This window comes from Bubalus bubalis, chromosome 9 (assembly GCF_019923935.1).
Source record: "Bubalus bubalis isolate 160015118507 breed Murrah chromosome 9, NDDB_SH_1, whole genome shotgun sequence".
NCBI lineage: Eukaryota > Metazoa > Chordata > Mammalia > Artiodactyla > Bovidae > Bubalus > Bubalus bubalis.
The window spans coordinates 15,704,682-15,721,335 of record NC_059165.1 but is presented as its reverse complement, the minus strand read 5'-3'; the positions used below and the strand labels follow the sequence as shown (position 1 = coordinate 15,721,335).

Genomic DNA, 16,654 nt, shown 5'->3' with positions numbered 1-16,654 from the left:
CCTCTTGATTAAAGTGAAAGAGGAGAGTGAAAAACTTGACTTAAAACTCAACATTCAAAAAATTAAGATCATGGCATCTGGTCCCATCACTTCATGGCAAATTGATGGGAAAACAAACAATGAAAACAGTGAGAGACTTTATTTTTTGGGCTCCAAAATCACTGCAGATGGTGACAGCAGCCATGAAATAAAATGATGTTTGCTCCTTGGAAGAAAAGCTTTGAAAAAAGCAGAGACATTACTTTACCAACAAAGGTCCATCTAGTCAAAGCTATAGTTTTTCCAGTGATCATGTATGGATGTGAGAGTTGGACCATAAAGAAAGCTGAGCACCGAGGAATTGATGGTTTTGAACTGTGGTGTTGGAGAAGACTCTTGAGAGTCCCTTGGACTGCAAAGAAATCCAACCAGTCAATCCTAAAGGAAATCAGTCCTAAATATTCATTGGAAGGACTAATGCTGAAGCTGAAGCTCCAATACTTTGGCCACCAGATACAAAGAACTGACTCATTGGAAAAGACTCTGATGCTGGGAAAGATAGAGGGCAGGAGGAGAAGGGGATGACAGAAGATGAGATGGTTGGATGGCATCACTGACTTGATGGACATGAGTTTGCGCAAGCTCTGGGAGCTGGTGATGGACAGGGAAGCCTAGCGTGATGCAGTCCATGGGGTCGCAAAGAGTTGGACACGACTGAGTGACTGAACTGAGGTGAGTGCTCTTTGGAAGAAAAGCTATGACCAACCTAGATAGCATATTAAAAAACAGAAACATTACTTTGCCAACAAAGGTCCATCTAGTCAAGCTATGGTTTTTCTAGTAGTCATGTATGGAATTGAGAGTTGGACTATAAAGAAAGCTGAGTGCTAAAGAATTGATGCTTTTGAACTGTGGTGTTGGAGAAGACTCTTGAGAGTCCCTTGTACTGCAAGGAGATCCAACCAGTCCATTCTAAAGGAGATCAGTCCTGCATGTTCATTGGAAGAACTGATTCTGAAGTTGAAACTTTAATGCTTTGGCCACATGATGCGAAGAACTGACTCATTGGTAAAGACCCTGATGCTTGGAAAGATTGAAAGCAGGAGGAGAAGGGGCTGACAGAGGATGAGATGATTGGATGGTATCACCGACTGGATGGACAAGAGTTTGAGTAAACTCCAGGAATTGGTGACAGACAGGGAAGCCTGGCGTGCTGCAGTCCATGGGGTCCCAAAGAGTCAGACACAACTGAGTGACTGAACTGAACTGAAACAGTTATGGCCAACTAAAAATATATATTGATTGAGAAAAAGTAGTAGTACTACTATTTACTTATCAAGTGATAAGATAAAATGTTTGAAGAAATTTAATTGATCGTATCATTTAGCTTTTAAATTACCAGATAAAGAAAACACATCTAGTTTATCATGGACAGGAAATCTGCATGACATTTTGGCTTAGTTAGCTTTGTTGTTGTTTAGTTGCTAAGTCATGTCCAACACTTTGCGACCCCATGGACTGTAGCCCCCCAGCTCCTCTGTCCATGGGATTCTCCAGGCAAGAATACTGGAGTGGGCTGCCATTAGTCATATTCAAAACTGTTCTCATAATAAGAAAAGATAGGGCTGGAAACAATGTAGAACATGAGAGTTGAGAAACGCATAAGGTACCCGTGGGAGGTAAGAATTTTATAAATATAAGGATTTGGTGATAGGAGGAAAGTATAGTAGCTTTGGTTAGAAATACTACCTCTCTTATTCTAACAAGAAAAAAATGTTAAAATTCAGAAGCAATACTAGGAGTTTGAAGTATTTTGTTATTTTACTAAATATTATGTTAAGAGAAAAAGTAACCTTCATAAATAATCTGTCCTAGTTTTGAAGAACATATAAGGTAATATTTGATTCTTGTTATTTTTTTCTTGGTTTTTGAATTTGCAGTGCTCAGCATCTTTCTTAATGAGACCTCATACAATCAGTCCAAACATCTATATGACCGAGTCTAAAAATTATTTTCCATATTGCTCTCTTATATTTATGCTTGCTGCTGCTGCTGCTAAGTCGCTTCAGTTGTGTCCAACTCTGTGCGACCCCAGAGACGGCAGCCCACCAGGCTCCCCTGTCCCTGGGATTCTCCAGGCAAGAACACTGGAGTGGGTTGCCATTTCCTTCTCCAATGCATGAAAGTGAAAAGGGAAAGTGAAGTCGCTCTGTCGTGCCTGACTCTTAGCTACCCCATGCATGGACTGCAGCCCACCAGGCTCCTCTGTCCATGGGATTTTCCAGGCAAGAGTACTTAGTTTTTAAAACTTTTCAAACACCTTACAATATATCTGTCCTCTTTTGGCCCCTCAGCAATCGTGTGGAAGCCTGGACAAGAGATGTTGCTTTCTTACTCAGACAGGAAGGCAGGCCTATGGTTAATCTTGCCCCTAAAAAGACTAAAGTAAGAGTGATGGAAGTGGACTGGAAGAATACAGACAGAGCAGTAAACTGGTTAAGAAAGGAGGCAAGTAATTCCACTCAACCATTTGTTCTGTACTTGGGATTAAATTTACCACACCCGTATCCTTCACCATCTTCAGGAGAAAATTTTGGATCTTCAACTTTTCACACATCTCATTATTGGCTTAAAAAGGTAGGTGTATAACTGTGTGTCCTCAAAAGTATAAGCTAACGTTTTATCTATATGTTATTGTTACTTGCCCACTGTTTCTTTTATTATCATTTTACAGAAAATTTTGAAAATTGTATAATCACCTTGAATCTAACTTGACAAAAACTAAAGGGACCATTTTACAAAAATGTGATGTGTTAAAACTCAGAAACTGCTTCTGAGTTGAATACATTGAATATAACACGTCTGTTATATGCATTGCACGTATATGTTTAAAAGACATTCTCTAGGAAGTCCAGGCAGTCTTCGCTTTGCACAGCTAAGGAGCATAATAATGACTGTGCAAGCTGAAATTGTACAAAGAGATCTTAATAGTCAGTTGAGAAAACGACCATTTTTCTAGGACACTAAAAAACATTTGTCAAAACATTTAAAACTCTTCTTTTGGATTATAAATGTATAGGGAAATGACAACATAGTAAAACTGATGTTTATTTAATGCAGTGCAATTGAAAACACTGGAAACATTAAGAATTAAAATGTTTTTGTTTTTGTAAAAAAATCCAAATCAAGAGTAGTTTGAACAGTGCTTGCCTTCACATTGTGTAACTTAATATATAGAGCGGGCATCTTCTCTGTGTCTCGGGAATTTGTCATATTTCTTTCTAAATCTGGGTCACCCTCCAACATTTGACCCTTGTACTTTCATATTTCGGAGAGCTCCTTTAATGTGAAGATTTCTGCTAGTGTCACTTCCTCAAGGTCATGTTCATCCTTTTCTCCATAAACACCTTCCTCATCGATGTCAATGTTTTCACTGAATTCCTCTGGCTGTGTATCTTGAGTGCACTGAATGGTGGCAAAGTCAGCATTTCCAGCTATTTTGTCTATAACTCCAGTTAATGTTTGATTAGAATTTCACGTCCAGTGTTATTGCTTATCTCTTTACTACATATTCATCTTTGTTGACCAATTTCCTCTTTTGATTATCCATTTTAATGTCACATGGATGTATCAGTGGGAGACAAGGAAGCAGGCCACCTACATACTTTGCAGTCTGTTTATGTACAGAATAAAAGATGTGCAGTAACCAATCACTGACAAATGTAGAAAGAAATGGCATGATTAATCACTGATACACAGATGTAATCTACATCGTGATCTGTAGACTAAAGAACTAGCAGCATATGAATGTGAAAGGTTCTTCTTTATGAGGCAACTCACAGTCAATACACCTTGGTAATGCTGCTGCTGCTGCAGTCGTGTCCAACTCAGCGACCCCACGGGCTGCAGCCTATCAGGCTCCTCTGTCCATGGGATTTGCCCGGCAAGAGCACTGGAGTGGGGTGCCATTGCCTTCTCCGTGGTAATGATGACAAATTGATATTATAATCGAGTAGCCGAATCATAGTCAGGCATACAAACTGGAGTCAAGCAGCCATTGAGGATCTGGTCTCAGACACGTCTCTGCACCGCTGAAAACTTGAACTGTCTTTGAACTGTGGAGAAGGAAATGGCAGCCCACTCCAGTGTTCTTGCCTGGAGAATCCCAGGGACGGGGGAGCCTGGTGGGCTGCCATTTATGGGGTCGCACAGAGTCGGACACGACTGAAGCGACTTAGCAGCAGCAGCAGCAGCAGCAGACCAGCTGTATTCAGAACAACTCGGGCCAGCTGCAGCCTTCTGCTCCCAAGGTCTCCGCTTGTAACTATGCAATCATTTCAAACCCCAAACAACCTAAGCATCCTTACTGCTCACCAAATCCAATTACAATTCTTGATAAACAACTCATGTAACTGACCGTGGCCTTGCAGCTTTTTGCCTTTATAAGCCTCTCCCATTTTGTAATCCTGTGAAACTCTGGAAAGTGCAAACCCCAATAAACACATTTTTATTTCAATCAGGTCTCCATTTCTGAAGTTTTGGTTCACAGTAGCTGAAATTTGAACCTTGCTATAGGGGAACTGATGTTATTAATATTTAAACTGTGGTAACTAATATATGTGCATACCTGAGTTATGCAAAGTGAGGACTGCCTGTGTTTGAAATGTGTCACCTTAAATCGAATTTAAGTTACTTTAAAACCTCTATCCATTTGGGAGAATGGCATTGAAACATGTATAATATCATATATGAAACGAGTCGCCAGTCCAGGTTTGATGCACGATACTGGATGCTTGGGGCTGGTGCACTGGGACGACCCAGAGGGATGGTATGGGGAGGGAGGAGGGAGGAGGGTTCAGGATGGGGAGCACATGTATACCTGTGGCAGATTCATTTTGATATATGGCAAAACCAATACAATATTGTAAAGTTAAATTAAATAAAATGTAAAAAAAAAAAAAAAAAACAAAACACCTCTATCCAGAAACTATGTAGTGCATCCTATTTTAAAGGAAATAATGTCAAAGTTTGTGTCTGCTTAAAAAGTTCCAGCTGGCTCTATGTTGAAAAACTTGTCAGGAGTCAGTACTAGCCTAATGAAATGAGTCAAATAGTTTTTAAGTAAACAGTTAAGTATATATTTGAATTTTTTAAAGCTATCTGACTAGAAGATATATATGACTTAGGTCTAGTCTTAATGATTTTTCACCCAAACTGTAAACATTTACATATATTAAAAAGTTGTATTTGTTCTTAACCAATATTTGGCTATCTCACTGGATATTGGCATTTTTACAAGTGAACTACTAGAAAAAAGAGCTTGGATTCTTAGGTTATTGATTCTGAAGTTTTGAATTGATCACACAACTATAGTAAAGTGATTGACACTTATTATGGATTAGAATACTGTCTAATATAGTTCATGTTTTTCACTGATACATATAATTTTTTTTAACTGCTAAAAAATTACTTTAAACAGGTCGGAGGTAGGGGTATGGCTTCATTCTGCTGTATCTCAATCACATCTGGCAGTTTTGCTTACCTAATTCTGTTTCTGAAATAAGCAACATCAAAACAGACAAGAGTCAGGAATGTGCCGATGTCTCCATTTCCAGGCGCTCCCTGATATCAGCCCTTCTTCCTGGCATCACTGAGCTTTCTCTCCCTGATTTTCCCACCATTAGGTGGGCCAGTTCTTTTCTCTGAATTGATACAGGGGTCATCAATCATATGTACCCAAAGTCTTCAGTCTTAAGAATGATTTTAGAAGAGGGTACAGGGCTGTTCACCTGACACCACCTCCATGAGGGGCAGGAGTGAGAAAGTCACCCCTCCTCAGGAAGCAAGCAAGGCTGACATAGAGGGCATGATGGTCTGTACGTTCTGATGAGAATCAGACTACAAAAATTATCCTTCTGGTCTCAGAAAACCAGTCTGAAGTCAAGGTGATCAGCTTAAGTCAGGTTTAAATCCCTTCTGAGTTTACCGATGGCTTTTTGTTGATGCTGATAAACACAATTCTTCCACTGAACTACCAGACTACAATGCCCTGTAACTTAAAAACCAGGAGAGGGATATTTAAAAATGGACTAATTTGTTTTTTTAAGATAATTCCACATAATGCTACCAGTGAGCTAATGATGGAATTCAGCTTGCCACCCCACAGGCCATACTCCAAAGCAAGCTGCCTTATAGAACTTTCCAACTGTGCAAGAATTTTGGAGTTAACTAGCAACAAGCCTGAAAATTTGGTTACGTATATAAGTACAAAGCTGGTTCATCAAATCCCTGTTCTGGCCCTGGACCCAGTGCATTTCAACTAAGGCATCATCTACCTCCTTCTTAACATTTGTCAGACACTTGAATAGGTAATGTCCGGCCATTCCTTGGGGATGGTTCCCCTTTTCAGACCCTGGGTTGCTGAACTGCTCAGAAGCCTTGTGGTTCTAGGCTCCATTGCTAGAGCCTTTCCAACTTTCCAGAACCTCGATCTCTCCCTTTTCCTCACTCCTTTCACCCTCCGTGGGCTCTGGGTTTTCCTCGGGGAGTCTGCCGTGGCCCTCCACAGTGGTAGTCTCACCTCCCGTGGAACAAGCTCTCCCAGCGCACTCTCCTGGGGGCCCTGAGTCACATCTTGGCTACTGCTGGACTTTTTGAAGGGGGACTTTTTCTCTTCCAAGGCTTCAGTGACATTCTTGGAAGCAGGGGAACCTCTCAGTTGTCCTGCTCAGTCTTTTTTCTTCCTCCTTAAGTGAATCCAGGCGTTATCTCTATGGCTGTTAGAAGAAAAGGGCTAATTTCCTCCTTTTCATGGGGAACTCATTTATTCTGGACCTTCAGATCGGGGAGAAGTTTTCTTTCAATCCATGTCATCACACCACTATGCCTTCCACTGTCTCAGAGCCCAGAGATGATGCTTGAGGGCCAGTTCTTTCATCACAGACTCCAGTACAACGAACGTAATGGGCTTCCTTGGCTTCTCTTAGGTTCTTTGCTTACTTGGTGGTGATGGTACTGTTACATCATCATAAAAACTCCAAGCCAAAGCCCATCTCATTGTCTGACCTTGGCAGAATTCAGTGTAAGTGACTTTAGGAACCCCTTATATGCAAAATTCTTCCTTCAGAGGAGCCAGGAAGCATTTCTTTCTCAGCATACAGTTATACCACCTTAATCTCTATTTAAGTTGTAAACTGTCATGGATGATCCTTCTAACAAACTCTAATTCACCTCCTTCTGCCACCATCTCTGTGATACCTCCTATATTTACAGAACTTGGTGGGGGTCTTCAAGGATTCCAGGCGTTTACTCCCTGAGAATAGACACAACCAAGGGCCAAGTCAGAGCCAAGAGGAACCTGGAAAAAACAGTCTCAGCCTTGATATTGTGATGAACTCCTTGATCAAACTGTTCCCGAAGTCCACGCTATTGCTGGGTTTCTCAAATACATAAACCAGTAAACTTTCTTGTGAAGTCAATCTGGAATTAGATTTTCAGGTGCTTGATACCAGAAGCACACTAATTGATACAACTTCCAAAATAAAAGCTGCTCTTATTTTTGCAAACAAGGAAAACTTAAATATTCAACTACTTTAGAGGAGAAAATATTTTACCTTGGCTTCCAACTGACTGGCAAAAAAGAGAGTGTTGCACATGCAAAAGTCACAGATTATCTCAGATTCTTCCTTAAGAGCATCCATCAGGAGTGTCTTCTTTGGTACTTTATAAAATCAGATAAGTTATTCTGTTCCACATTCTTCTTTGCATAGTTGATATCACATATCATCTACTTCTGTTGCATGAAATACCAGCCATTTAAAGTTGTTCCAAGTAAAGGATAGATGCAGGATGCCCCAGTACAGATGTCAGTTCCTTTTCAGAGAGTACTTTTGTAGAGTCCTGATGACCAACCAAATCCTCTACCCAGTGAATATAGTTGAGTCTCAAGGAAACTTAAGGAGTTATTCTCTCCAGAAGAATATCAATAGAAAGTCCAAAATCTTCCCTTAGGAGAGTACAAGTCAGAGCTCTCACTGCTTTAGGGTCTTTAAAGTTAAGACTCACTCTTCCATAAAGATTTATCTGAATGTACTGCTTAAAATCTGTATACCTGTGGCGGATTCATTTTGATATTTGGCAAAACTAATACAGTTATGTAAAGTTTAAAAATAAAATAAAATAAAAAAAAATCTGGATATTTGGTGCCCGATATGCAAAGTCAGGAGGTTTGTCTTTGTATCTATTTCTTGCATACATGGATTTACTCAGAGCCACCTCTGAGGTCAAAGTTCCTGCCAGACGACTAGTCTATGGGGTTCTACAACTGCCGGGTCTTAAGCCACTCGCACTGGGAAGACTCTAGAAATGCAGATGTTACACTCCCAGTGTGCTGCCATCTTGGGCCTCCATTCAGCCTCCACACGTATAATCCTTAAAATAATTTCACAGCTGTCTTACCATGTATACAAATTGATATATTGATATTTGTTGTTAGTGGGAATACTAAAAATCTGTTCCTAATTTAGGCATTTGATTTGCTGTTTTCTTTACATAATTCATAACTATTCTTTTCTGCTAACCTAATTAATGAAACGTCTGGTGTAGCTTACATTCTAGTTGGAAGGAAGGATTATTACAACTTGTTTTCTCCCCCTTTAGGTGTCATATGATGCCATCAAAATCCCAAAGTGGTCACCTCTGTCAGAAATGCACCCTGTAGATTATTACTCTTCATATACCAAAAACTGCACCGGGAAGTTTACAGAAAAAGAAATTAAGAATATTAGAGCATTTTATTATGCTATGTGTGCTGAGACAGATGCTATGCTTGGTAAGTAGTATAATTAAAATGCAATTAGATGAGGAAAAAGTATAATATTTTCCCAACAAACTGTGATCATGCTGGTTAGTGACCTGTATGAATATCCTCAGATAATTTCTTATGACAGTTGCTGAGATACTTCAGACTTAGAATTATAAGATTACTGACACATATAAAAATTGGATAATTTGTATTATTAATAGAATAAAAGTCTTTCCTATTTTAATTATTCATAAATTCACAGATGCTTAGATTTGTTCATATATTTTTAAAAGGTCATAAAAAATTATCATCTGCTGGAAACAAGATGCCTTACTGGATTTAATCTGGAATCATTGTTCAGCAAAACACAGTCAATTATAAGGCAGCTTCAGTTCAAGGAGATGAGACAGATTAGACATAGAATCTTGTGAGTTCTCCCAGGCTTGTAATAATTGCAAATCTTGTGAGTTCTCCCAGACTTGTAATAATTGCAAAACACATCCATTCTTCCTTGGCCAGTGAGAGCAAGACTTAAATTGAAATCAGTTTCCCCGTGTACATTATGGTCCAGAATTATATTAAATTTCCTTCCCTAACTCAGCTCAAAACCAAGCCTGCCTCCATGAGACAACCATCAAGATAATGTTTTACTTGTCCACTTATAGAGTTAGGGCAATTTCCCATTCAGATGTGGAAAAACCCTGGTTTAAAATATCTCCATTTTAGGACAAATTATTTTTATAAAACCATATCATTTATTTTGCTGCACTTTGGAGTGGAGAATTATAATTAGTGAAGTGTGGGTAGCACTTCTTCTGAACAAAGTAAACCTTGGGAATGAACAAATAAATGGCTATTTCTTAAAAAGCATTCACTTGGCAAAAATAGAAAGTATAAAAAAGAAACCCAAAAAAGCCCTATAGATAAACTATAATAAAGCAAGTATAATATGTTTTAAAAGTCCTAAGAACTTTCCAAGTACTCAATCTTAAATACAAATAAGATTTTAAATGAATTTCTTCAATCATAAATCCATAGTTACTGAACTGTATTTCAATATTTTCTATTATTAATGAATATTCACTCATTTGCACACTGGAAATTACTTTTGAAAGTTTGCAGCTATCCATTCATCCAGATCAACAAAAGTGAAATATTATATGTACATAAAATATTGCTGCAGACAGTGTGGGAATACCTCTTTAAGTCTCTTAAGAGAAAAAAGATGCAACAGTTCACTTCATGTTACAAAATTTATGGAATATATTGTATCTCTTTGTTATATCTATGCTAGTCTGGTCCCTGAATAGTATTCATCACTATTCACATTGGGCTTCCCAGGTGGCAGTAGTGGCAAAGAACACGCCTGCCAATGCAGGAGACACAGGAGACATGGGTTCAGTCCCTGGGTTGGGAAGATCTCCTGGAGGAGGGCATGGCAACCCATTCCAGTACTCTCGCCTGGGGAATTCCATGGACAGAGGAGCCTGGTGGGCTGCAGTCCATGGGGTTGCAAAGAGTTGGACACAACTGAAGCAACTTAGCATGTACTGTTCACATTACTTTGAGCACTGGTAGTACTAAGCTGAATATTATTAAGAAATTAAAAGCACTCTAACCTCTTACCCCACCTCAGGCCTTTATATTTGCTGCTCCTTCTGCCTGGGATTGGAGAAGGAAATGGCAACCCACTTCAGTATTCTTGCCTGGAAAATTCCATGGACAGAGGAGCCTGGTGGGCTGTAATCCATGAGGTTGCAAAGAGTCGGCCATGACTGAGCATCTGAGCACTGCCTGGGATGCCCTTCCCTTTGCTTTTTTACATGGCTGGCTTTTTTTTTTTTTTTTTTTGGCCCCACAAAACTGTTTGTAGGATCTTAGTTTCCTGACCAGAGACTGAACCCAGGCCCCTGGCAGTGGAAGTGTGGAGTCCAAAGGACTGGATCACAAGGGAGTTCCTTGAGTGTTCTCAATTTTTAGCTGTCAGCCCAGATACTACCTCCTCAGGGCTATCCTATCTTCCCAGCCACTCTAAATTAATATAGCAGCTCCATCATCTTACTTACTCTATCCCATATCATCTTGTTTGTTTACATCCTAATATTTAATGATTTTGTCTACTCACTTCTTTACTGTCCATTTCCCTTGAAGAATGTGGACTTCATGAGGGGAGGGACATTCCTTCTCATTCATCATTGCATCCGAGGTACCTAGTTTTGCATCCATGGTGCCTGGCACATAGATAAAAAGGCAGTAAACATTTATGGAATGAGTATAAACATCAGCAGTTATAACATGGTGGTGTAACTACAGCAGTATACAAGTTATAGGGTCCTGGGGACAGAGGACTTCACTCTACCTGGAGGAACAGGGAATGCTTCACCAGGGAGGTGATGCTTGAGCTGGGTCATAAAGGAAGAATGGGGATTTGCCATGTAGACGTGGAAGAAAGGGCATCCAACACGGAAGGCAGAGAGTGTATACAAAGGCAAGGAAGTACAAACCAATTATTATTCATTCAGGGAGTTGTAAGTCGTTCAGGATTGTGAAAAGTAAAGGTTTAAGGGGCAGCTAGCTGAAGGTGCTAAACTTGTGCAAGAGTGAGACAGTGGGAAGCTATGGAAAAGTTTTAAGCTGGGGTGACATGATCAGATATTTTAGAAAGATTATTATGAAGGGGAAAAAGGAGTGGAGGCAAGAAAACCAACTAGGAAGCAAGTACAGTTGTCCAGTTGAAAGATTCTGATGGTCTGCACCCCATAAATAACTCCTCAGAGACTGGGTCTCAGATCCAACTGGAACTCAGAATTGCCTATGGGTTGTTTTTTGTTTTTTTTTTTTTTTTAATAAGACAGACCCCTGCAGGCCAGATTCAGGAGCTGCCAAAATAGAAACAATGCTTCTCTCTAGACTTGTGTCTTACTGTGTTCTCTTAATTAAAATGAGGAAGTTTCATGTCCCTTAGAGACAGGACTGGTCAGAGGAATTTTAGTGTCCAAGAATATGCCAAATCACATTCATATATCATCCGTACTGCTTCCAGCCTTTTTTTCAAAGGTGGGATTTCCATAAGACTCAGCCAGCTTCATGGGCATGATCTAGTGATGGAGAATTTGAGAGAAAGGGTATCAGGAGGACGAGTTCTGACCCCTTTTATCCCCTCCCGTTGGGCAGCAGTTGTGGGTGGATGGTGACACCAGGCCTTTCCTGAGACATGCACAGCCCGGATACCCACGCATGCCTTTCTTTTCTCATTCGAGTCCCTGGAGATAATGTTTTCCCCTACTCCCTGACAGAAACACAGAAAGCAAGCCAGGATGATCTCCAAATAAAGGAACTTATCCTTAGGTACTACATTTTCTCCATCCTCTCTTTAGTCCATTCACTGAGAAGCAAGCACATGAAATCTGGCATAAGTTAATTACTGAAGAACAGTAGATAATGTTCAGATGTTAAGAAACATCCTGATAAATTCTTAGTGGGTAGAATCATTATGAACATATTATGATAGGAAAAAGAAAGTGAACTAAAGGCTAATTAAGATTTACTTCAATTTATATTGCAGGTGAAATTATTTTGGCTCTTCGCCAGTTAGGTCTTCTCCAGAAGACTATCGTCATATACACCTCAGACCATGGGGAGCTGGCTATGGAACACCGACAGTTTTATAAGATGAGTATGTACGAAGCTAGCTCCCATGTCCCACTCTTGATCATGGGGCCGGGAATTCAGGCCAACCTACAAGTATCAAGTGTGGTTTCTCTTGTGGATATTTACCCTACTATGCTTGGTAAGTAATGCCATTCTGTGAATATTTATTTGTAATAATGCTGGGAAATGAATAAACAAGATAGGTTAGGGGCCCCTGCTGACTTGTTCATAACTTTGAGCAACTGATTTAACTGTGAATCAAATCTGTATCTGAAAAATGAGGATAATATTCCTCAGGTTCCTTTGGCCTTCACTTCCTCTAGTCCTTCTTCCTCCAAAAGATTCACAACCAGGATATGACAATAAACTAAGCCAATAAGATATTCATTTCTATAACTTCATAGATATGATTTGTGTATCATTTGATTCTCTACCATCCCCTACCTAAAATGCAAGCATTTCCCTCTGGATTATTCTATCCACTTTGAAACTACTAATTTTTCACAGTGTTACATATGTCCCTTAATGTTGATGCTGTGTGCATATTTCTCCTCAGAACCTTTAGATTGTTCTGTATGACTTATTTTACTAGCTTATCAATGTCTATAAGCATAACCATAGGTCTTGAACAGCAACATTGGGATGTGGGTATTTAGCAATTTTTGTTAAAAATACTAGAATAAAGCCATCATAAATTTAGAAGAAGTTATATAGAACTGTTAGCTTCTAATTTAGCTGCTAAGTTGCTTCAGTCGTGTCCAACCCTGTGCGACCCCATAGACGGCAGCCCACCAGGCTCCCCTGTCCCTGGGATTCTCCAGGAAATAATTTTAGAGTGGGTTGCCATTTCCTTCTCCAATGCATGAAAGTGAAAAGTGAAAGTGAAGTCGCTCAGTCATGTCCGACTCGTAGCGACCCCATGGACTGCAGCCCACCAGGCTCCTCCGCCTATGGGATTTTCCAGGCAAGAGTACTGGAGTGGGGGTACCATTGCCTTCTCCAATTAGGGGCCATTAAATTCAGTAACATCAAATACCCTGGTCTAAAGCACCATCAATTGCAAAAAGTACCATCAATTTATAAATAGATTTTGGAGAAAGAAAAATGTAACATAGCATAAGATATATCTGTTTAATATGTATACATTAAAATGTGAAACAAACATATCTGGAAATTAAAGAAATAAGAAAAATCTTATTATTTCCTTTTTTTCTGCTACAAAGTCTTCACCTTCATTTAATTAAAGACTGTCATGGGGTCTTAAATTTCTTTATTGTGCATTTAAATCAGTGCTGGGAATTCCCTGGTGGTCCAGTGGTTAGGATTCTGCACTCCCTGTCACTGCCAAGGTCCCAGGTTGAATCCTCAGCTGGGGAACTAAAATCCCACAAGCCTCATGGCCAAATTTAAAAAAAAAAAAAAAAAAATCAGTGCCCTTCTTTTCTCTTTCACATCACTTGCATATGTGACCACACTTCTTTGTTGTTCTTTTGCCTGGTGTGTATTTTTAATCTCTTCAGTTTCTTACTCATCACTTGCTGGTTCCCTTTTGTCCCAAAGCAATTATCACACAGTCATATCTTTGCCACTTTCTGGCTCCTTCAATTTCCAGGCAATACCTATTACTTTTCCTCACTTCTGTTTTTCATCCAAAAATGTGTGTGTGTGATTATGTATATTTGAAGTGCCTCCCTTATTATCGTCTTTGTAGCTGTATGAAGATGTAGCTATGTGAATGATTCTTTACAGTGGCATTTCCTTAGTTTCCTCCCCTAGTTTTTTCTCATATGGAACTTTTCCCACCCAAATTTGCTGAACTTTTTACCCTTGTTCTGCTTTCTTGAGGTACAGTGATCAGAACTGCAAAAGACTGTTAAAGGCTGGGATGATTCTTTCTGCTTTCCCTCAATGTATTTCACAGCGATATTTGGCATTTTGTCTTTTTTGACTTAGCAGCTAAATAGTCCAGTATCTGTAGGAAGCTGTCTGTGTTGAGTTCTCATCTCTTTCTAGTCATTCTATCACTTTATGTGTTAGTTAATTAATAGGCACTGTTTAAATCATTTTTCTTTGAATATTGTTTTATATTTGCCTATAATGCAGATTTTCTGTACAATCTTGATACACCATTATCACTACTTGCCAACCTCATAAAAGTTAAAAATCATCTGCAAACTGGAAGATTTCACAATGTATGTATCTTAACAGCTTATTTAAGAAAATACTAAATAAAGTTGTTTGGAATGAGGGAATTGTCATTTATCCACCTACGGGGACACCTTCCTATCCCTGCCTATTTTATGTTACGTGACAATGAGCATTTCTTTAGCCAAACAAAACGTTCCCAGAAACCCCTTTGCATTTCTTCCATACCCTTCTGGAAATTATGTTAAGTTCCCTGAAATTGTAGATTTTTTTTTCTATAATTTGTCAGTTATTACAGTTTTTAAAAACTCATAGGTCTGCATAGGTTTTTGTTGTTTTTAACTTTGGCATTTGTTAATAGACTCCTTCTGAGTCACATTCCCAGCAGAATATATTGTATTAACAGCATTTACATCATGTGTTGATCAGACCTGCCTAACTCAAGTAAGTAAAGCCAAAGATCAGTGTCTCTCCAGTTTTAAACAGAAAATTAACATCTTCAAGGCTTAATGTGTTTCATAACGAATATTTTTTATTATGAAAAGGGAAAAAATTACAGTTATATGGTTGGCAGAGGAGAATGAAGAGAATATCTAGGCATGGAACTTTATATAAAACACTGAAGCATCCTATTAATCAGATGTTAATCAGAGATAAGGTAGAAACAGAAAGACGCAAGGGGGAGCCTTAGAGAACTTCCCTAGAGGTCCACTGGTTAAGACTCTGTGTTTCCATTGCAGGGGGTGAAGGTTTGATCCCTGGTCCGGGAATTAAGATCCCACACATGCCACACATCAAGGCCAAAAAATAAAAAAACAAGAACCTTTGCTGGAGCTGGGAAACAACATGTAACATTATTTATCTAAAATTAACCTTTTTATAAGTGATAAAAGGTTAATATTAATAGAACTCTCACAAGTCTATGAAAAAGAGACATACCCTATTAGCAAATTGACCAGAATATATAAGTAAGCAATTCACAACAGAAGACATACAAATGGCCAAGATATTTTTAGAGCTTCAAACTCAGTAGTCAGAAAAATATTAAAACAAGAAGACACCATTTTTCTTTCACACATAGAGTTTGCAAAGATTCTTTTAAAAAGCAGAAAAGCTCATATTGGAAATATGCCTTCTCATGTTCTGCTGCTGGGAGTATAAACTGGCACAGATTTCCTGGAGGCAAATGTGGCATTATGTTCCAAATTACTTAGAAATATGCATATATTTTGACCTAGAAAATTCCAATTTTAGGAATTAACCTATTCAGTTCAGCTCAGTTGCTCAGTAGTATCTGACTCTTTGAGACCCCATGAACCACAGCACGCCAGGCCTCCCTGTCCATCACCAACTCCCGGAGTTTACCCAAACTCATGTCCATTGAGTCAGTGATACCAGCCAACTATCTCATCCTCTGTCATCCCCTTCTCCTCCTGCCTTCGATCCTTCCCACCATCAGGGTCTTTTCCAATGAGTCAGTTCTTCACATCAGGTGGCCAAGGTATTGAAATTTCAGCTTCAGCATCAGTCCTTCCAATGAATATTCAGGACTGATTTCCTTTAGGATGGACTGGTTGGATCTCCTTGCAGTCCAAGAGACTCTCAAGAGTCTTCTCCAACACCACAGTTCAAAAACATCAATTCTTTGGTGCTCAGCTTTCTTTATGGTCCAACTCTCACATCCAAACATGACTACTGGAAAAACCATGGCTTTGACTAGACAGACCTTTGTTGACAAAGTAATGTTTCTGCTTTTTAATATGCTGTCTAGGTTGGTCATAACTTTTCTTCCAAGGAGTAAGGGTCTTTTAATTTCATGGCTGCAGTCACCACCTGCAGTGATTTTGGAGCCCAAAAATATAAAGTCTCTTACTGTTTCCACTGTTTCCCCATCTATGTGCCATGAAGTGATGGAACCAGATGCCATGATCTTAGTTTTCTGAATGTTGATTTTTAAGCCAACTTTTTCACTTTCCTCTTTCATTTTCATCAAGAGTCTTTTTAGTTCTTCTTCCCTTTCTGCCGTAAGGGTGGTGTCACCCTGCATATCTGAGGTTATTGATATTTCTCCTGGCA

At 39.3% G+C, this 16,654-nt stretch overlaps 1 protein-coding gene and 1 pseudogene across 1 annotated transcript in view; one reads left to right on the top strand and one right to left on the bottom strand.

Moving 5' to 3' along the window:
• Positions 1-16,654, top strand: part of ARSK (arylsulfatase family member K) — a 56,490-nt gene that overhangs the window by 31,229 nt on the left and 8,607 nt on the right. Inside the window, exons 4-6 of the mRNA XM_006080258.4 lie at positions 2,334-2,616; positions 8,638-8,809; positions 12,348-12,572. Coding sequence (XP_006080320.4) covers positions 2,334-2,616; positions 8,638-8,809; positions 12,348-12,572 — 680 coding nt within the window. The remainder of the gene's footprint in view (positions 1-2,333; positions 2,617-8,637; positions 8,810-12,347; positions 12,573-16,654) is intronic.
• On the bottom strand, positions 6,204-7,679 carry LOC112586798 (annotated as a pseudogene).